Raw genomic sequence first — 20,731 nt, forward strand, 5'->3', positions numbered from 1 at the left:
TATTGAGGCTGAAGCTACTATCCTTGACAATGAAAGAGAGAAGTACTTGGTTCTGCTGCCTAGAGATGCTCTTCTTGTCTCTCTGGGACTTGTCCAGGGTAGAAAAAGGCCATTACTTGTTCATTCACTAGAAAGCAGCAAAAGCTCCATGGTAATAGTTGCTGGAGTGGGCAAGAGTGTCAAGAATTGAGTGAATAAGGGACTGGTTAAGGACACTGTAATAGATCCATACAACAGAATGCATCCCAGTTTATTTATTTATTTATTTATTTATTTGAGACAGAGTTTCACTTTGTCACCCTTGGTAGAGTGCTGTGGTGTCACAGCTCACAGCAACCTCCAGCTCCTGGGCTTAAACAATTCTCTTGCCTCAGCCTCCAGAGTAGCTAGGACTACAGGCGCCCACCACAATGCCCGGCTATTTTTTTGTTGCAGTTTGGCCGGGGCCAGGTTTGAACCGGCCACCCTTGGTATATGGGGCCTGGTGGGCGTCCTACTCACTGAGTTATAAGCGCCGCCCTGCATCCCAGTTTAAGAACAAAACAAGGCTCATGCCTGTAATCCTAGCACTTTGGGAGGTCAAGGTAGGAGGACTGCCTGAGGTATGGAGTTCGAGACCATCCAGAGCTCTGTTTCTACAAAAACTAGAAAAATTATCTGGACGATGGGGTGGGCACTAGTAGTCCCAGCTACTTGGAAGGCTGAGGCAGGAGGGTCGCTTCAGCCCAGGAGTTTGAAGCTGCACTTAGTTATGATGACTCCACCGCACTCTAGCCTGGGCGACAGAGTGAGACCCTGTCTCCAAAACCACAACCAACCCCCCAACCCCCACCAAAGAGCAAGGCAGTGATACATGTTTTTTTCCTCCCTATTTTTTTCACTTATTCCTTTCTGGTTTTTATTTTGAACAATCTCTGAGATATTTCAAACCCCACACACAAACAGAGGGGCAGGTCAGCAGCATATAGTATAACAAGACATAACAAAACAATACCCCAAACAGGTGGGTGTGGGTGCAGACCCCGGTCCCATAAGGATGGACCGCCGCGCCAAGCCAGGTTTATGCTTCACAGGTCGAGATCCTCGCCGCGGTGGTTCCGCTTTCTCTTAATTAAGACTCCCAGGTCCTAGGCACTGAGGCGGCCCCGGCGTTCTCTGGCGGGCATCTTCAGTTTCCCCACTATTGGAGGTAGGTTCAAGGACTGAAGTGCCCCGGCACCCCCGTCATGGCTCCGGTTGCCCCCGCACTCCAGACGGGGCAAATGGGGCGCCCGCGAGAGACACCCGCAAGCCGGAAGTTGCGATAAGGTAGCCGGACAGGAAAGGCGGGGACACCGGCCGGAGTCAGCCCGCCCTAGGGTTACCCTACCCGCTTGGCAAATTTGCCCGCCAGGAGCGCTCAGGTGCGGCGGCTGGTTGGTGCAGGAAGGTGAGGGGCTGGGTGGAGGGGCGGGGCCCGCGAGTTTCCAGCCAATCACCGGCATAGTCGGTGGGCGCGTGGGCGAGACAGGGCGGGACGCCGCAGAGTGGCGTCGTTGCCGGGGTGACGCGCTCCCGGCGTTCACGCTCTGTGGGTTGTAGCTGGACGTAGCCGACTGACGCTCGCGGGGTTTCTGGGCCTCCTGAGTCTTCAAACGTGTCCTCCAGCGGCCGCGTGGGCTCCGGGGACCCGGTCGTGGGGTTGCCTCCGCGCTTTCTGGGGTGAACGGGCCGTGGGCCGCTCGGCCTCCCACGCGTCTCTGCTCTACCGCGGCCCTGGGAGTAAAATACCGTTGTGTGTGTGTGTGTGTGTGTGTGTGAGAGAACGGGCCGTGGGCCGCTCGGCCTCCCACGCGTCTCTGCTCTACCGCGGCCCTGGGAGTAAAATACCGGTGTGTGTGTGTGTGTGTGTGTGTGTGTGTGTGTGTGTGTACCGGCTACAAATACCGGGGTGTGTGTGTGTGTGTGTGTGTACCGGCTACAAATACCGGTGTGTGTGTGTGTGCGTGTGCGTGTGTGTGTGTGTGTGTGTACCGGCTACCTTCGGTATGGGACCGGCGCCCTACTCCTTGAGCCACAGGCGCCGCCCAATACCGTATTTCTTTGGTTTAAAAAGTTCTCATGGGCGGCGCCTGTGGCTCAGGGAGTAGGGTGCCGGCCCTATATACCGAGGGTGGTGGGTTCAAACCCAGCCCAAGCCAAACTGCAACAACAGCAACAAAAAAATAGCCGGGCGTTGTGGCGGGCGCCTGTGGTCCCTGCTACTCAGGAGGCTGAGGCAAGAGAATCACCTAAGCCCAAGAGCTGGAGGTTGCTGTGAGCTGTGACGCCACGGTACTCTACCAAGGGTGACAAAGTGAGACTCTGTCTCTAAAAAAAAAAAAGTTCTTACGCTGGGCGCTCGTAGGTCAGTGATTAGGGTGCTGGCCACATGCTCCGGGGCTGGTGTGTTCGAACCCGGCCTGGGCCTGCTAAACAAAAACAAAACAGAATAGTCGGGCGTTGTGGTGGGTGCCTGTAGTCCCAGTCACTAAGGAGGTTGAGGCAAGAAAATAACTTGAGCCCAAGAGTTTGAGGTTGCTGTGAGATATGACGCCACAGCACTCTACTAAGGGTGACAAAGTGAGACTCTGTCTCAATTAAAAAAAAAAGTTTTTAAATCTCTGGTGACATTTAACACTTATCCTAATTTCCGTTTCTTCTTCAATGTTTAACATTTGCTCTGCTGTTTATTTTTATTTTTCTTTACCTATCTCACATTTCTTTATTTTTCCCCTTGGTCGTCTCTTTCTTTCCTAAGGGCACTATGTTCCTGCCTTGCCTTTGGTGCAGGTCTCCAACCTGGGTGAGCCTTCTTAATTAGTACCAATTCTTTTGTTCTCACTTCAGATGATTTTTGCCCCTTTTTATTATACTTTAAGTCTTAAGTTAACTGTCAGGCCAATCTCCAAGACTAGGTAAGGATTTATTGACTGAAGGTGGAGTCTTCTCTATAATCCAGGTCAGGAAAGCCATCAGGTACAGAAGTTGGCATTTGTTCAGTGTTTTCAGTGCCTGAAGCTCTCTACTAAGTACCTTCATCCCGTATAGGTAATTCTTGTGAGGTAAGCATGTCCCTAAATGGGGCCTGTGAGTTGGATGCAAGCAGCAGGTATTTTCTGTTGAACTTGTTCTTTTTTTTTTCTTGGTCTTAAATTTTTATTTTTTATCATCAATTTAAAAATCAGGGCTCAGCACCTGTAGCTCAAGGGGCTATGGCGCCAGCCACATACACCAGAGCTGGCAGGTTTGAGTCCAGGCTGGGCCTGCCAAACAGCAATGACAACTACAACCAAAAAATGGCCGGGCGTTGTGGCAGGCGCCTGTAGTCCCAGCTACTTGGGAGTCTGAGGCAAGAGAATTGCTTGGGCCCAGGAGTTGGAGGTTGCTGTGAGCTGTGATGCCATAGCACTCTACTACCCAGGATGACAGCTTGAGGCTCTGTCTCAAAAAAAAAAAAAAAAGAGGTTTCATATAGAAACCGAATTTTGGGGGGCTTCTTATTGGTCCCCCAACTTTCCCCTTTAAACTGAATATGATTTCTTAAAAGGGCCCGAAATCCCTTTGCCCTCCCATTTTACACTCTAAAGCCCACCCTAGAATGAATTCCTCTCATTCCCCAGAAGGAGTTAGTGTCTGCCATATAGTAGGTGCTCAATAAATACTCTCTGACCGAGTAAATGCTCAGACTTTATTTGGCCTCAAACTTCTGAACTCTTTGGTGTCTCACAAGCGGTCCCTTTTGCTGGCAGAGAAACTTTTGCCCAGAAGCCAGGGCACATCCCATTTTTTGGGACATGGTGCACTCCTGGGACTGTGTAAGTTGATACAGTCCTTCACAGGAGTGGGTTCCCTTACCCTGGGTTCTGCTCCTCCTTGACAGACTAACTGCTACCTTCTTTTCTACGAGCCTACCCTGCCTTTGCTTTGTTTCAGTTTATAGTTTACTGTAGCTTGAAAACAATACTAGCTTTTGCTACAATGTTTTATGTCTCTCTTCTTTTTGAGGATTAAAGCACCTAGAAATCCTAATCAGAAACAAACCCCAGAGGTAATGGTTTTTCGTTAAATTGACAGTAGAATCCTTCAGAATTCCAGGATTCCTAAAACATGTTTAACTCCAAGAGCAGAGTTGCAAACCAGATGCTAGGGGGCCATGAAGGGACTGTGGCCACCTGAAAAGTGGAACTTGGGGGCGGCGCCTGTGGCTCAAGTTGGTAAGGCGCCGGCCCCATATACCGAGGGTGGCAGGTTCAAACCCAGCCCCGGCTGAACTGCAACCAAAAAATAGCTGAGCGTTGTGGTGGGTGCCTGTAGTCCCAGCTACTTGCGAGGCTGAGGCAAGAGAATTGGTTAAGCCCAGGAGTTGGAGGTTGCTGTGAGCCGTATGATGCCATGGCACTCTACCGAGGGCCATAAAGTGAGACTCTGTCTCTACAAAATAAAAAAAAAAGAAAAGTGGAGCTTGAGTGTGGGTCCAGTGTTGCCAAATGTTCTGATTCTTTTTTTTAACCACTGAGGTAAAAATATTCTGATTTACAAAAAATCAATTTTATGAGAACTTTCCTAATTTTTAAAAGTTAGAAACTAGTTTTAAAAGAAATAAATCCGTGTAAGCCCCAGATGGCACACTGGTGAGCTGGTACAGAGGCAGTTGTGCCTGTCCTATGGGGCAAAGTAGTGTGTCTGATAGGACTTCGGTGAGCCAAAGGCAGTGGCCACCAGGTTGTGATTCCAGGTTGGTGCCACCCTGCTCCTTTCTCAGCCCAGGAGAAGTGGTTCCTTACCCCAGAACACAAAGCAGTCTCTGTCTTCCCCATGCAAGGCCTTAGTTGTCAGGATCTAAAAGGAAATGGAACCTGAGAGGTGGGATCTGAAGCAGCCAGGAGTGTCTGAGGATCTGGGACCACATGAATAGTGAGGTTGGACCTGTTATGTATGTCCTCTATCCCCAAGCTGAAGTGGGTCTGGAAAAATCAGATCTACCCACCTCTTTCAGAGGTTAGGGCATCAGGGTTGGGGATTTCCTAAATTCACTCTAAGGGAAAGATAACTCCTTCTCAGTCTTGGAGGGACCCAGAGGACTCCCTGACCTGGGGACCTTAAATGGATCCAGGGTCCCAAGGAGACAACTAAAACTTTAAGAAACGTCTGCTCCTCCACCTAGCAAAATGACCTTCTTCCTATGAAAACAACTGCAGTTACTGTCTTTGAACATCAAATATCAAAATCTTTCTACAAAGTACATCTTCCCATTTTTCCATTTTGGGGGCCCCTGCTTTGCTAGTATCATGAATCCGTGGTGGGTAAGGCAATCATTACCTCGTGGATCTGGGAGTCACCTCCCATCCAGGAGCAGGCACAGCCCAGGCTTGGGACCCCAGACCCGGAACTGTCAAAGCTGGGAACCCTGTAGGGCTGCAGCTGCATGGGGAACGGGATCTGGGAGGGACTTCCTGTTGTCCCTAATCCCATTTTCCACTGGGCTTCCCTGCCCGCCCTGTGCAGGCTGCAGAGACTCCCTTACTGGGGGAGGGAGCCCCGCTCTCATTGAGAAAGGGTGCTGGGGAGGGCGCTTGGATCCTGAGACTGGCACAGGTGATATAAGCTTGCAGGAGCAGCTTGCAGGGGTCAGAGGTAGAAGGCTTTCGGTTGGCAGGAGAGAAGGGCCTGGATGTAGGAAGAATGACATGGTCTGTGGGGATTGAGCAGTATGAATGTGGCGGCAGCTGCAGGAGGGGCTCTTGAGAGTGGGTAGGTTGATTTCTGAATCCCAGGTGGGGCTGAGAGTAAGTTGGGTGGGGGCATAGCGGACCCTGGAATCCTCTGGCTTTGGGTGGAGCCTCCCCAGCACCCGTTTTGTAGGATCTCTGCAGAACTTTATGCTCCTGATGTCAGGAAATGCCAGTTCTGATTTAGCCCCAGCTTTCCCTGAGTCAGTGGCACTGTGATGTGGGCTTTTGCTTCAGTGACCAAAGGGACAATACCAAACAGCATTCTTGCAAAAGGAGGAACCAAAACACATCATAGAAAGCGAAACCGCTGGATAGAGTCTGGGAGACTTTATTTCTGATTGGGACCTGGGAGCTCTGGTCCTCCAGGGGATTTTCTGGGCACTTTGGAAGTATCCAGAAGCACTGGCTGATTTCTTTCTGCTTTTCTAGGCTGCTAGCAAGAAGCTGGAGGGGGTTTGGCTGATAGGAGGAAGAAACAACTCTGCTCTTCTTTCAGCTCTGAAATAGAAAATGTCTGCAGATGGTGGAGGCGTCCAGGACAAGGAGCGAGTCCAGGAGGTACGGATGGGGCCCAGGTGAGGGCGGGGCATGCCATGGAAGGGCCTGGGGCAGGTGTGCAAGGCAGGGAGTCTGGAGGAGCAGGGCTGGTGGATGCGGGACCTGGGGTTAGGGGTTGAAAGAAAATAGCACTATGGAAATATCCTCCATCTGGAATTGACAGTATAACTGTTTTGCTTTGCCCAGTAAATTCTGTAGTCACTGGCCACATGAGATAGCAGGGCAGCTAGGCAGGAGTTCTATCAGTGAGGCTGTCTCTCAGAACATTGTTCAAAGCACATAAGGAAGTCTTATTCTACTCCCCCATACTCCTCTACCTGGGCCACATCTCCTCATCTCTCGGGATCTGAGCTTTATACCTGGTGTCTCTGTGTGTGTTTAATTACCACCTGTGGGGCACCAGGGTCTGTGGGCTTAGAGTCAAAGGAGTACAAGTCAGCCACAGGTCAGTTGTGAGACCTCAGGCAAGTCCCCTGGCCCCTGGGAACCAGGTGTGTCTTCTGCTGTTCCCACCTGTCTCACTAGGTCCCTGGGAGGCTCGAAGGAGATAACGGGCATGAGTCTTCTGTATGCAGTTCATCGGCCCATAGCAGATTGTTATTGTAACACATGGAACAAGAACACCTGTGACAAATGGAATCTAAGTCAGAGAAACCTGTATCTGCTCCACTAGTACTGCCAACTAGTTTATAAATGCAAATCAAGTATAAGTTCTCGTTTTCATACTGTAGAAGTACAAAGAATGGTCACCACTGTTCAGATTCCCTTCCACAATGACTTTTTGGTATGCCTTGAACATGTTGATATTCTCTACTGATGTTGGGTTCTGTCAAGTATACACAGGTGGAGCAATAATTACTAGCGCTGCTCTGTGTTTATCCAGAACTGTCCTGAGTGGGTGGCTCTTTCTCATTATATGTGTGTACCTCATTAATGTTCTGGGCAAGTGGCAGAGCAGCAGCCTCTGGGAGGCTGCCTAGCTGTTCAGGGATGTTACTGGGTCTGGCCTGGGCACTGTGACTCCTGGCCTGAGGTTCTTTCCCTTCAAGACTCAGCAGATGGGGGATGGATGGATAGGTTCCAGTACTGAGAAGGCTGGGCAGGGCCCTGAAGCCTACCTGGGAGCTTCTCAGTGTGAGAGAAATGATTTCCCCAAAGCTTTTAATCCCCATGATGGTGAGCTGTTGTCTGATCTCTGAGCCTTGCTGTAGTAGTTTCCTGTGGCTGCTGAAACAAGTTATCTCTCTCTGGGTGAAAATCAGAATTTACTTACAGTCCTGGAGGCCTGAAGTCCAAAGGGGTGGCAGGGCCACACTCTCTCCAAAAGGCTTTCTTGCCTCTTCCAGCTTCTGGGGGCTCCTGGTGTTCCTTGGCCTTGCATTATTCTACTCTGCTTCCTTCTCTGGGTCTCTGTGTCCTATTATTTTATTGTCGTTGTTGAGACAGAGTCTCACTTTGTGTTCTGGGTAAAGTGCCATGGCATTGTAGCGTAGAGCAACTTTAAACTCTCAGGCTTGAGCAACCTACTTGCCTCAACCTCCCAAGTAGCTGGGACTACAGACACCCATCACAATGCCTGGCTGGTTTTTCTAGTTTCAGTAGAGATGGGGTCTCGCTTTTGCTCAAGCTGGTCTCAAACTCCTGAGCTTAGGCAATCTACCTGCCTCAGCCTCTCAGAGAGCTAGGATTATAGGTGTGTGTCCTATTCTTGTAAAGACTTAATTATAATTAGATTTTGGGCCCACTCTAAATCTGGGATGATTTAGATCAAGATCTTTAATTATCTCACAAAAATCTTTTTCCCAAATAAGGCCACATTGTGAGATTCAGAGTGGACGTGGATTTTAGGGGACACTGTTCAACCCACTGTACATGGTTTTCTCATGTAGTTAAAAAACAGCTGTCCACACTGTTGTGGTCCATGTAAGGCTTTGAGTTGAGAAGAGGTAACTGCCCTCAGGACACCTTGTCCACTTGCACTGTGGCAGCAGCCTGAGGGATTATAATTATTATTTTTGAGACAGAGTCTCACTCTGTCGTCCTGTGTAGAGTGCCATAATATCGTTATAGCTCACAGCAACCTCAAACTCTTGGGTTCAAGAGATCCTCATGCCTCAGTTTTTTTCTATTTTTTAGTAGAGAAGGGGTTTTGCTCTTGCTCAGGCTGGCTTCAAACTGTAGAGCTCAAGCAGTCCCTCCACCTTGGCCTCCCAGAGTGCTGAGGTTATAGGTGTGAGTCACCATGCCTGGCCAGTCTGAGGGATTTTCTTCTCTTGACTCCCCATCCTTGCTGTGGTGAGCTGGAGAGGAAGAAGCCAGGCCAGTTCTTCAGGCTGTGCCCTGCATCTGGGAGTCTGTCCTGCTAGGGCCTCCAGGCATGCAACTCTGAGTATGTCTCCCACTTCCCACCATGTGCTGAGGGGCTGTTCTTTCCAGGTTCCAGGTCATGGGCATCCTTGTCAGGAAACGCTTTCTGGGGGAGAGAAGATGGTGCCTTTGGGAGCCACTTGGGAGTCACCTCACATTAAAATAGAGCCAGAAGAGCCGCACCCTGAAGGGGCATTGCAGGAGGACAGGACTCAAGGGGCTTGGGGCTGGGTGCCCCTAAGTCATGGCTCTAAGGAGAAAGCTCTCTTCCTGCCTGGAAGAGGTAGGAGAGGGATGTGGAGGAGGTGCTTTTCTGGGAGGCAGCTGTAGGGAGGGTGGAGGCTTAGCCCAGTGGGGTTCTGTACTTGGAGGAATTGGGGTTGGACTCCCACCCCTTAGCAGCCTCAGAGCTGTTTCACCCTCTTCTTGGATTGGGTCAGGGGTGGGGTTTAAGGCAATGGGAGGAGCAGCAGGCCAAGCTGGTCACTCTGAGGACCCCTCTCCTCTCGCAGCCCTCCCCTCACCCCAGAGCCCCATGCTTTCCTGTGAGGGGAAGACCAGAGACCGGCAGATGGCTGCAGCGCTCCTCACTGCCTGGTCCCAGGTGAGTGGCCTTTTCCTAGCCCCCACACAGTGCTCAGCCCTTCCTACATGTGCTGGCTCTACGTGTGAAGCCCGGATCCCGCTGACCTTCCCAGTGGGAGCCGGAGCTCGGGGCTCTCCCACCAGTGCTGCTTGAATGGCCACCTGAGTGTTCTCGTCCAGGCTCAGGGCCCATGGTCAGACCTGACCAAGCTGGAGGAGAAGCAGAAGGAGGTAGAGATATGGGCTCTCTGACTGGGGACCGTCCCCTGGGGTCTGAGCTGAGGGTGGGGGCTGTGGGGACATCCTGAGCTTTAGTTGTGGTCCCTGAAAATACTACTTTGTTTTTGCCCCCTACCCCACCTCAAAAAAGGCCATCCTTCCGTGGCTGCCCCATGTCACCATCAGATGTGAGTGGCAGGCCTCACTTGAGACAGTAGGCTGGGAGTCTGAATCTTGCAACATGTCTTGGTGTCATGATGTCTGTCCACTGTGACCATGACGTATCCTGGAGAGTGGACGTTTTGCATTGTTTCAGATGCCAGTGACCTTTGAGGATATGGCTCTGTACCTTTCCCGAGAGGAGTGGGGACAGCTGGACCATACGCAACAGAACTTCTATAGGGATATCCTGCAGAGGAGAAATGGGCTGTCCTTGGGTAAGAGCTTGGCTGGTGGGGAGCCCTGGGGGTTAGAGAGGGGGCCTGTCCTCCCATCCTCTCCCTGCCAATTATCTCCTTCTTTCCTCCATCCTTAGCCTGCTCCCTCTCATTGTCCATCTAGACAGGGCTGTTCTATAGAACCTTCCACAATGATGGAAATGTTCTGCATCTGTGCTAGTACAGTAGCTATGAACCCAATGAGGCTGTTGTACACTTGAAATATGGGTAGAGCAATTGAGTTTTTAATTTTACTTAATTTTTTTTTTTTTCTTTTTTTGGCCGGGGCTGGGTTTGACCCCGCCACCTCCGGCATATGGGACTGGCGCCCTACCCCTTGAGCCACAGGCGCCGCCCTAATTTTACTTAATTTTAATCAGCTCAAATTTGAGTTTAAATGGCTGTACATGGCTAGTGGCTACCATACTGAACAATGCTGGTCCAGAGATGCTGCTTTTCTTTGGTTGTTTTAGAGTGCTAACTTATTCCTATAGTTTTACCTTCCTTCTCAAAGCTCAAACTTAAGAGGTGTCTGAGCAGAAAGCTTGGCTCCAGGGCTTAGGGGTTTGCTTGCCCTGGGGGAAAATGGCTTCAGCTAAACTCTTTAGGCCATGCAGACTCTGAGGTGACCCATCTGCTCTGAGGAGCAGTGTGTTCTTCTCAGAGGGGCCTTGGTCCCCTTGGTTTCTGCATGGTAAGTACAGCAGAACCTCCATAGTTGACCACTTCTCTACATTGACCACCTCCTTAAGTTGACCTAATTTTCATAGACCCAACATACACCACATGTACTCAATGGAAGACTAACCTCTCTTTCTTGACCACTTGGACTGTCACACACAATGTTTATTTACTCTCTATAATTTGACCAGTTGAGTCCACTCTACAGCAAGGGGTAGAAGGTGTAGGTTTTACCTCTTAGTTGTATTATTTTTTCTTTAGGGTAAGTTCTTTTTCCATGTTTTATTGTTACCACATGTTAGATTAGGCCTAAAGTCTTATTGTTCATCACATGTTGTAGAAGATGTTTTCAACGTCAAGGACTGGTCTGAATTGTAGATATATCCTACAATTACTGAAAAATTTTACAGTTCATCGAGATGTGATGGCCCAAAGGAAAGAATTCAAAGAGCTGACATTAGAGGAAAAGGTTGATCTTCTACATTTTCTGGAAAGCAGCAGCCAAAGAAAAACAGCACAACATTTTGGTGTTAGCAACACTACAGTTAGCAACATTCAAAAACGTAAACATGGGTGGCACCTGTGGCTCAAAGGAGTAGGGCGCCGGCCCCATATGCCAGAGGTGGCGGGTTCAAACCCAGCCCTAGCCAAAAACTGCAAAAAACAAACAACAAACAAACAAAAAAAATACCAAACAAACAAAAACGTAAACATGAGTACTTGGAGAGATACAGTAAGGAAAGTGGAGACCTACAGAGGAAAAGAAAGAAAACTTCCCTTGATGAAGTCAATGAAACCACATTAAGCTGGTTTAAACAATTGAGGGCAGATAATGCCCGAATCTCGCCGATGATCCAAGAAGTTGCTAAAAAATTTGCACATGAATTTGAGGTGGTAGATTTCCAAGCATCAAGTGGTTGGCTCAAGAAATTTAAACTACGACATGAGATTTCCCAGAAAGTCTTATATGGTAAATCCAATGAAGTTCCGGTAGAAGTTGTGGAAGAGTTTATCAAAACGTTCTCAGACTTTGCCAGAGGCTTCAAAGATGATGACATTTTTTAATGCTGTGAGTGTGGACTCTTTTTTCAAGGCCATGCCAGACAGGAGCTTCATTGTGGAGGGTAACAAATTTAAGAGTAGAAAACTTTCCAAAGAATGTTTCACAGTTCTGCTTTGTGCTAGCTCAGCGGGAGAGAAACTAAAGCCTTTGGTGATTGGTAAATTGGCAAAGCCACACGCATTTAAAAACTTGAAGCCTGAATACCTCCCTGTCATTTGGAGAGCAAACAAATGTGCATGCATGACTTGTGCCCTATTTGAGGAGTGGGTAAGGGGTATTGACCAAGAAATGAAGAAGAAGAAACATTCTATTCTATTGATAGTAGACAACTGTCCTGGCCACCCAGAAGTGAATCATCTGACAAATGTGACACTGAAATTTCTGTCTGCAAACATGACCTGAAAAATCCAACCTCTTGATCAAGGCATTATCAAAACATTTAAAAAGCACTACCGAGCCCAGCTCCTGCAGTGGGTCATTACTAAAACACAAACCTGTAGTCCTCCCGTGGAAGCAACTTCATCTGCTGTATCAGTTAATGCTCTGGATGCTGTCCTCTGGATCAGTTCTTCTTGGAACAAAGTGCAGCCAGAAATGATACAGAAGTGTTTCAAGAAAGTTGGATTTGGGCGGCGCCTGTGGCTCAAGGAGTAGGGCGCTGGTCCCATATGCCAGAGGTGGTGGGTTCAAACCTAGCCCCGGCCAAAAACCAAAAAAAAAAAAAAAAAAGAAAGTTGGATTTGTCACAACCCAAGAGCATGATGTTTTTGCCCCATCAGACAGTCCATCTCCTATGGTAGAATTTGAAGGAGTAAATTTTGAAGATTTTGTTGTAATGGATGATGAGGTGGCAACCTACAATGAACCTGACCCAGAAGCAGTTTTCCAAGTGATATTGACCAAAATACAGACCAGCATAAAAGAGCCTGAAACAGCTGATAAAGTGGAAGATGCAAGTGAAGATGACACAGAAATTGCAGAGACTCCAGAAGAAGAGGATGTCAGGCATCTGATGATGCAATTGAAGTCATTTGCTATGGAAAAATGCCCAGGTATGCTGAGTGGTGTAGCCAGCAATGAGAGTGCTTTCTCCACTTATGTTTGTAATAAGAATAAGAAACAAACTTAGATTGAGTCTTTTTTAAAAAAGAATGATTAAACCATGAGAAAACAGTAAATGTATTGATTTTCTCTGATACTGTGTATACATATGATTTTACAGTGTTTTGATTATGTATGATCTTGTATGATATTCTCTAATAAAAACCATACAAGAAAGTAAAGTACATTCAGTACACTAGGTCTAGTTCCTTGTGTTGACCACCTCAGTATGTTGACCAGTTTGTTACAGTCCCTTGGGTGGTCAACTTACAGAGGTTCTACTGTATTTAAGTCTCAGAGCTTTTGAGTCCTTGATTTCAGATTCTAGTTTTCTTTTTTTTTTTTTTGAGACAGAGTCTCAAGCTGCCGCCCTGGGTAGAGTGCCATGGCGTCACTGCTCCCAGCAATCTCAAACTCTTGGGCTTAAGTGATTCTCTTGCCTCAGCCTCCCAAGTAGCTGGGACTGCAGGTGCCCTCAACGCCTGGCCATTTTTTGGTTGTAGTTGTCATTGTTGTTTGGCAGGCCCGGGGTGGATTTGAACCCACCAGCTCTGGTGTATGTGGCCGGTGCCCTACCCACTTGAGCTACAGGTACCGAGCCAGATTCCAGTTTTCTTGACAGAATTTTATGAGGTCTTATGGAAAAATCAGAGTGTTCACTCATTCACTGTCCTTCATTCATTCAGTCAACACACATACTTGATAGCTCAGGCAGAATCTCAGGGGCTTGGCAATTCCACCCCATGATTTCACTGGTGGTCTCAGGAGCCCCCTGGCCCACACCAGCCACCCTCTCATTCCTTTAATTAGCTTAGGTTTGCTCAGCAGGGGTTAACATTCCCCAGGACCCAGACTAACAGGTCTGGGCAAGTTCTGGGAGATCAGAGGGAACTTATTTGCAGCCCCTCTGCATGCCTCATGGATGCCACCTGGTTGGTCTGGTGTGTTGCTTTCCTCCCTCAGGTGGTAGAAGGCAGGGTTCCTCTGCTCTTTTTGACTTAACCAAAATTCCCAGTGGCTTTTCACCCCAGGACTCAGCAAATGGGGTGATTTCTTAGTCATCTTATTCTAGGCCCTCCTACTTGGTTTGTGTGCTCACTGTCCCTGAGTACTCCCTAGGTGTGAGTGTAGGATTGAGACGTTCTTCCTGTTTCTGACTTTGCTGGGCCCATCACTTAAGGGCTGTGATGACATAAAGGCATCGCCAGCTCCTGTCCTGGCCCAGCTTCTCTCCCTGGAATTCTGTTGCTGTTCAGAGAATATCAACCATGAAATAGGCCCAGCTCAGCCCTGGGAAAAGAAGCTCTGGCAGGTCCCCTCCCTGACATGAGGGTAGGCCCTCTTACGCAAAGGTATTATCTCACCCAACATTTCCAGAGCCTCACCCCCATCTTTGCCCCATCCCTTTTTTGGGAGGATGATGCCTATGGCTGGGAAACCCTTGAAAGTCTGTGATGAGAACAGTGTCTCTTTCTGGGCAGGGTTTCCCTTCAGCAGACCTTTCTGGGCCCCCCAAGTTCAGGGCAAGGACGAGGCCTCGAGCTCGAGCCAGCAGACAGGAGATGAACCGGAGGAGAGAGGCATGAGCACAGGTGAGGGATGGGTGCCCTGTTCTGGGGATGTGGGGGTGGGCACTGTCATTCCCAGGTGCCCCTTGTCAAGGTGGGCCTTCTATGTGCTTTCTGTGGTGCAGTCACTGCCCCTTCCTAGGCCAGGGCAGCCAGACTCCCTATTCTGTAGAGGGTGGCTCTTGCTTCCAGGGTTCCTCTCAGGTCCTTGGCCTTTCTAGTCTCCCAGACTCATGCCCCCACCTTTAGCAGGGCCTCGATTACCCCTCTAAGCCCAGTAGGAAAGCTGCTCTCTGGCTGGAAACCCTTTTCTTTCTCCAGGAACCCTGGAGGTGGGGCAGGAGGTGCTGATCCATTCCGTGGTGGCCCCTGGGGATGTGAAGCCCTTCAGAACCAGGGCGGGAGGGGCCCGGGGGGATATCTTGCCATGTGGGCAGCAAGCAGCTAGCTGCCAGAGCTCAGGGTCGTCTGAAGACGCTGGACAGCCCGGTGCCCAGGAAGATGGGCAACCAAATCCAGCCCTGCTGGACGCCGGTCTCCCAATATCCCAAGAGGGTCATGTCCCAGAGAAACCCAGGGAGGAGAAGGGCAGCCCAGAGAGTGGCGAGAAGGGTCTGGCCCTCGATGGTGACGCCAGCAAGAAGACCTACAAGTGTGACCAGTGTGGCAAGGGCTTCAGCTGGCACTCGCACTTGGTAACGCACCGGCGCACGCACACGGGCGAGAAGCCCTACGCTTGCACCGACTGTGGCAAGCGCTTCGGCCGCAGCTCGCACCTCATCCAGCACCAGATCATCCACACGGGCGAGAAGCCCTATACCTGCCCCGCCTGCCGGAAGAGCTTCAGCCACCATTCAACGCTGATCCAGCACCAGCGCATCCACACTGGCGAGAAACCATATGTGTGCGACCGCTGCGCCAAGCGCTTCACCCGCCGCTCGGACCTGGTCACCCACCAAGGCACCCATACGGGCGCCAAGCCGCACAAGTGCCCCATCTGCGGCAAGTGCTTCACGCAGAGCTCGGCTCTGGTCACGCACCAGCGCACGCACACAGGGGTCAAGCCTTACCCGTGCCCTGAGTGTGGCAAATGCTTCAGCCAGCGCTCCAACCTCATCGCGCACAACCGCACGCACACCGGTGAGAAGCCCTACCACTGCCTCGACTGCGGCAAGAGCTTCAGCCACAGCTCACACCTTACTGCCCACCAGCGCACGCACCGTGGCGTCCGGCCATATGCCTGTCAGCTCTGCGGCAAGAGCTTCAGCCGACGCTCCAACCTGCACCGGCACGAGAAGATCCACACCTCGGGGCCAAAGGCCCTGGCCATGCTGATGCTGGGGGCGGCGGCGGGGGCTCTGGCAGCACCCCCACCCGCTCCCACCTAAGGGGCAGGGGAGGGACCAGGTACCCAGGGCCATTGGGACCCCTGCTGAAGTGGAGGACCTGGGGAAGGAGCCAGAGGGTGTGGGAAGGGAGTAAGGATGGGGTGGGGCATGGCGGCGCGGGAGGGGTGAGGGCGAAGAGGAGCTGGCACTCTAGTTGCACATTAAAGGCCTTGGACTTCAAGTGCTGGCCTTCAGCTATGTTTATGGGACCCTGGCGTTGGACGCCCCCTCCCCTGAGCCTGGTGGTGGCAGGACTCCTGGGCCAACTGTGTGTCCTCATTTGGGCATCCCAGAATTACTGCTTTTTTTTTTTTTTTTGAGACAGTCTCAAGTTGTCGTCCTGGGTAGAGTGCCTTGGCATCACAGCTCATAGCAACCTCAAACTCCGGGCTTAAGTGATTCTCTTGGCTCAGCCTCCCAAGTAGCTGGAACTACAGGCGTCTGCCACAACGTCTGGCTATTTTTTGATATTTGTTGCAGTTGTTTTTAGCTGCCCCGGGCTGGGTTTGAACCTGCTAGTGTCGGTGTATGTGGCGGGCACCCTACCCACTGAGGTAAGGGCGCTGCATTTTTTTTTTTTTTTTGAGACAGAGTCTAACTTTGTTGCCCTCACCCTATGTAGAGTGCTGTGTCATAGCTCACAGCAACTTCTAACTCCTGGGCTCATCTCTTGTCTCAGCCTCCCTAGTAGCTGGGACTACAGGCGCCTGCCACAATACCTGACTCTTTTTAGAGATGAGGTCTCATTCTGGCTCAGACTGGTCTTGAACCTGTGAACTCAGGCAATCTACCTGCCTCAGCCTCCCAAATGCTAGAATTACAGGCATGAGCCACTGCATCCAGCCCCAGAGTCACTGCTTTTGACTTGGGCACCTTCTGCTCTCTAGGTGTGACCTGGGTTGGGGTCCTTTTTGCCATGGGTCCATTCCAGCAAAGGCTCCTGAGTACAGAGGTTTCCAAGCCTGAAGCCAGCCCACCACTTCTGAAATTGTGGACCCCTGGACAGGCTGTCCAGAGAGCCAGAAGCTAGAGAGCTAGAGTTCAGATCCTGGTCTCTCCCTACCACTTTTTTTTTGAGAGAGTTTCACTATGTCACCCTTAGTGCCATGGTGTTACAGCTCACAGCAACCTCAAACTCTTGGGCTTAAACAATTTTCTTGGCTCAGCCTCCCAAGTATCTGGGACTACAGGTGCCTGCCACAATGCCCAGCTATTTTTGTTGTGGTGGTTGTAGTTGTCATTGTTTAGCCAGCCTGGGCCGGGTTTGAACCTGCCAGCCCTGGTGTATGTGGCCAGTGCCCTAACCACTGAGCTATGGGCACGGAGCTTTTTTTTTATTTGGTGGTGGTATCTCACTGTGTTGCAAGGCTTGGAGTGCAGTAGTGTAGTATCTATTCACGGAGTAATCTTAGTACACGGCAGCTTCAAACTCTTGGGCTGAAGTAATCCTGGCTCAGTTTCCCAAGTAGCTGGGACTGGGCTCACTCCATTATGCTGACTAGGTCTGGTATTTTATCCTGTAAGGAACACCCCTGCTTCCCTGCACCCCCTACTGCTATTTACTGTCTAATAAATATGTGATAATGTGGGGCAGGACTGTCTTAAGAGTAAAACAGCCAATAGTCTTGACCTTCAGAGACACTGGGCTCAGTTGGAGTTGGGGGGGACGGACTGGGGGCATATAACCAGCTATATACCAGGGAGCTGCTGATTGGTCGTGTCTGAAAGGTCTCAGTGGGATCTAGACCTAGGCATGGGTTGCTGGCAGCACTGGTTGAATGAGATGCTTATTTTTCAAATGCCAAGGGAAAAGGCAGTTCCCTTCCTTCAGCTTGTTTTCAATCTCCAATGAGATTGCTAGAAATGAGATTGCTTTGCTTGGGTTGGTGTGAGGGGCTGAGGGGAACTCACTTTTAAAGTAGGTTTACTCTCCAGAAGCTTGTTTTCTAATTAAGGAGAGAGGGGGGAAGAAAATGTGTTAAGATGACACTGGAAGGTGTCACCACTTGGCAAGAGAGCTTAGTGTACTCAATTGCATAGTCTATATTGCTTGCTTTGATTTCAGTTCCTTTGGTTTCATGGCCAGTGTGTCAGGAACCAGGTGTGGGGACTCGAACCATTCAGAGATCTGTTGAGTGATCCAGGGAGTCATTTATAGATTTCTTTCTTGCCTCTGGGGAGCCCAGAGATCACAGTATCCAGAATAAACGTTTCCCCTTTCATGGCAGAGTGTGAACAGTGGTTCAAGGGCCCCATGGACAGCGCGTGCAGAGCGCCCTCCCCTGTGGACAATTACCTGGGGTTTTGTATGCTTCTTCTTTTAGCGATCCATCCAGAGGCCACAGTTCTTGGGACAGATCTAGCAGGAGTATTTTAAGAGCAGAGCTTAGCAGTTTGGGCAATACTTGACAAGAGCTAATGAGATGGAGGAATTGGGGCTGTGTCATGAAGGACCTGGAATGCCAGGCTGAAGGGGCGCTCATAATTTGGTGGTGGTGGTGGTGGAGAGGGCATCACTGAGAGATGGAAGGCTGGAAGGTAGGAAGCCAGAGAAGGGTCCTAGTGTCTCTCTGGGTAGAGGGTGAAGAGACTCGGAGGTTTGCTGGCTCCTGCTCACCCTTACATCCCAGCTTTTAGAGAATCAGACCTAATTGGTTTATTTGACTTGTGCTGTCAGGAGGACGGTGCGGGTGGACAGGACAACATTTCCACCTTGGCTTCTCACCCCCTTTCCTGCGGCCTGCGCGAGGGCCCTGCTGGCTCGGCCCCAGGTCCTTGCTGCAGGCGCTTAGGGCCCAGCTGGCAGGCAGCAAAGCCTGGAGTCAGTGCTGGGGTCAACCCATACCCAACTTCCCTGGATACAGTCCCAACACCAACATGACAGTGTCCAGGAGTCCTGCCCCTCCCGCTGCTCTTAGCCAATCAGGTGTCGGGGCGGAGCGAGTGCTAGGCCCAGAAGAATTGGCCAATCACCGACGCTTGTGGCGGCCACCGCCCTTTCCCCTTCCACGCTTCAGGCCGCCTGTTGGCCGGGAAAACTGCTCCCGGCTCTAGGCTTTGAAACTTTCCCTTTCCCCCTTCGCCAGGCCTTCGTAACCTAAGGAATCACAAACCAGGAGGCTGAACTCCGAGCTTCTCTGCCGACCTCCGAGCCAACCTCACAGCCGGCGCTGCTGGCCCCCCCGGCCTACTACCGAGATGCCCAGCCTCCTGCCGTCCTAGAGAGGACGCGGACCGAGGGCTAGGGCCACTTCCAGTTTCGCGCGACCACATCCGGCTTTGACAGAGGTCCGCTTGTCTGTGGTGTCTGGGGAGTCCTGGCCCCAGTACCAGAGCTTGGCGAGACCCGGGCACCTCCTGCCGGCGCTGTAGTACTTTACGAGTTCTGGAGCAGTGGCTCACGATGCCGCCAGGGGCGAGCCAGGCGTGGGTGCAGCACAGCAGTCGGAGAGCAGCCAGGAAGGAGACTGTGGTCCTCTTCACTGGAGCAGGGGAAACAGGCGAGCTGTGCGAGGAGGGGCGTGGCTCTGGGTGATACCTGAGAGGGTTTGCGCGTACCCGTGTCCATTTTTAAATACTAAACGGAAGCTTGCGTTCCAGGTCCTTTGCAAAATGTTGAAGAATAAGCGATGAAAATGCCAAACAAGATCCTTGCCCTAACGGAGTTCCAGTCTAGTGAGGGAGACTAATAGATAAATGACACATGCATTAATTTCAAGTCGTGATACGTGCCAGAAAGAAAAGAACTACTTGAAGTCGTAGTGCATGGTAGGAACTTCACTGTCAAGGAAGGCCCTTCCACGGAAGGGACATTTAAGCTGAGACTTGAAAGATGAGAAGAAGCCTCTACGAGGGTTCACAGGAAGAACCTTTCAAGCAAAGACGAATAAAGGCCCTGCCATGAGGAGGAAATCAATGTTCCAAGAGCTGAAATGACATCCCTGTTCAGGGATGTGGGGAGGAGTCAGGAGATGAGGCCAGAGAAGGACTGTAGGGACAAGAGTAAGCACGAGACAATCATCGGTGGCTGTGCCCTGAGGCTTCTTCTTGGTGTCCTGTGAAAGGTGGGGAATTGGGAGTTTATGAGATAGTTCACCCTTCCTCATACTCCTGCTCGTCTGTCAGTTTGTGACGTGTGGTCAGGCAGACTTCCTGCCTGGGTGTAAAAGTAGCACTCAATGGCCTGCACTTCAGTAACCTCCTCAGAACACACCATTTTTTTTGTTCTCACCTAACAAAGCTCCAGGTTAACCATGAAAATGAATACAAACCACTAGTAGATTAGCAACAAAGCTTTTCAAGGTTGGAGAAAAGAGAACGGGAGGATATGACCTATATCCTTTTGTGGTAAGATGCATAAATCACTTATGCTGGCATCTTATCTCTGTTTAGTTACATGTCCACAGCTTGCTGTAGTAGAGGCTGGGAAATACACTCTTTAGCCTGAATGGCCATGTACTCATAAAAAACTCTTGCTATAGAAGGGGAATACTGATAGTGGAGAATAGCTAGTAGTGTTCTTGCTGTAAGTAAGAATAGATGGAGCAAAAAAAAAAAAAAAGAATAGATGGAGCTTCCTTCATATAAACATGGACCAACAATAGATACTTAATCATTAGAAACATTTTCTTTCTGGGCGGCACCTGTGGCTCAGTGAGTAGGGCGCTGGCCCCATATGCCGAGGGTGGCGGGTTCAAACCCAGCCCCGACCAAACTGCAAAAAAAAAAAAAAATAGCCGGAGGCTGAGGCAAGAGAATCGCGTAAGCCCAAGAGTTAGAGGTTGCTGTGAGCCGTGTGATGCCACGGCACACTACCGAGGGTGGTACAGTGACACTCTGTCTCTACAAAAAAAAAAACAAAAACATTTTCTTTCTTTTTTTTTTTTTTTTGAGACAGAGTCTCAAGCTGTCACCCTGGGTAGAGTACCGTGCATCACAGCTCACAGCAACCTCCAACTCCTAGGCTTAAGCGATTCTCTTGCCTCAGTCTCCCAAGTAGCTGGGACTACAG

The 20,731-nt window shown here is 50.3% G+C and overlaps 1 protein-coding gene across 15 annotated transcripts; it reads left to right on the forward strand.

Moving 5' to 3' along the window:
• Window positions 1-268: 268 nt before the first annotated feature.
• On the forward strand, window positions 269-17,661 carry ZNF205 (zinc finger protein 205). Of its 15 annotated transcripts, none has more exons than XM_053554249.1 (7): window positions 269-1,429; window positions 6,250-6,311; window positions 8,748-8,961; window positions 9,191-9,282; window positions 9,799-9,919; window positions 14,246-14,356; window positions 14,654-17,656. In XM_053554249.1, the coding sequence occupies exons 2-7, from the start codon at window positions 6,264-6,266 to the stop codon at window positions 15,718-15,720; spliced, it is 1,653 nt and encodes a 550-aa protein (XP_053410224.1). In that variant the 5' UTR covers window positions 269-1,429; window positions 6,250-6,263; the 3' UTR covers window positions 15,721-17,656. The 15 variants fall into 15 exon arrangements, with proteins under 15 accessions (XP_053410224.1, XP_053410225.1, XP_053410227.1 ...); XM_053554250.1 differs by having other exon boundaries at window positions 269-1,403; XM_053554252.1 differs by lacking the exon at window positions 269-1,429 and adding an exon at window positions 1,743-1,761.
• The last annotated feature ends 3,070 nt before the right edge of the window (window positions 17,662-20,731 follow it).

This window comes from Nycticebus coucang, chromosome 12, assembly GCF_027406575.1.
Source record: "Nycticebus coucang isolate mNycCou1 chromosome 12, mNycCou1.pri, whole genome shotgun sequence".
NCBI lineage: Eukaryota > Metazoa > Chordata > Mammalia > Primates > Lorisidae > Nycticebus > Nycticebus coucang.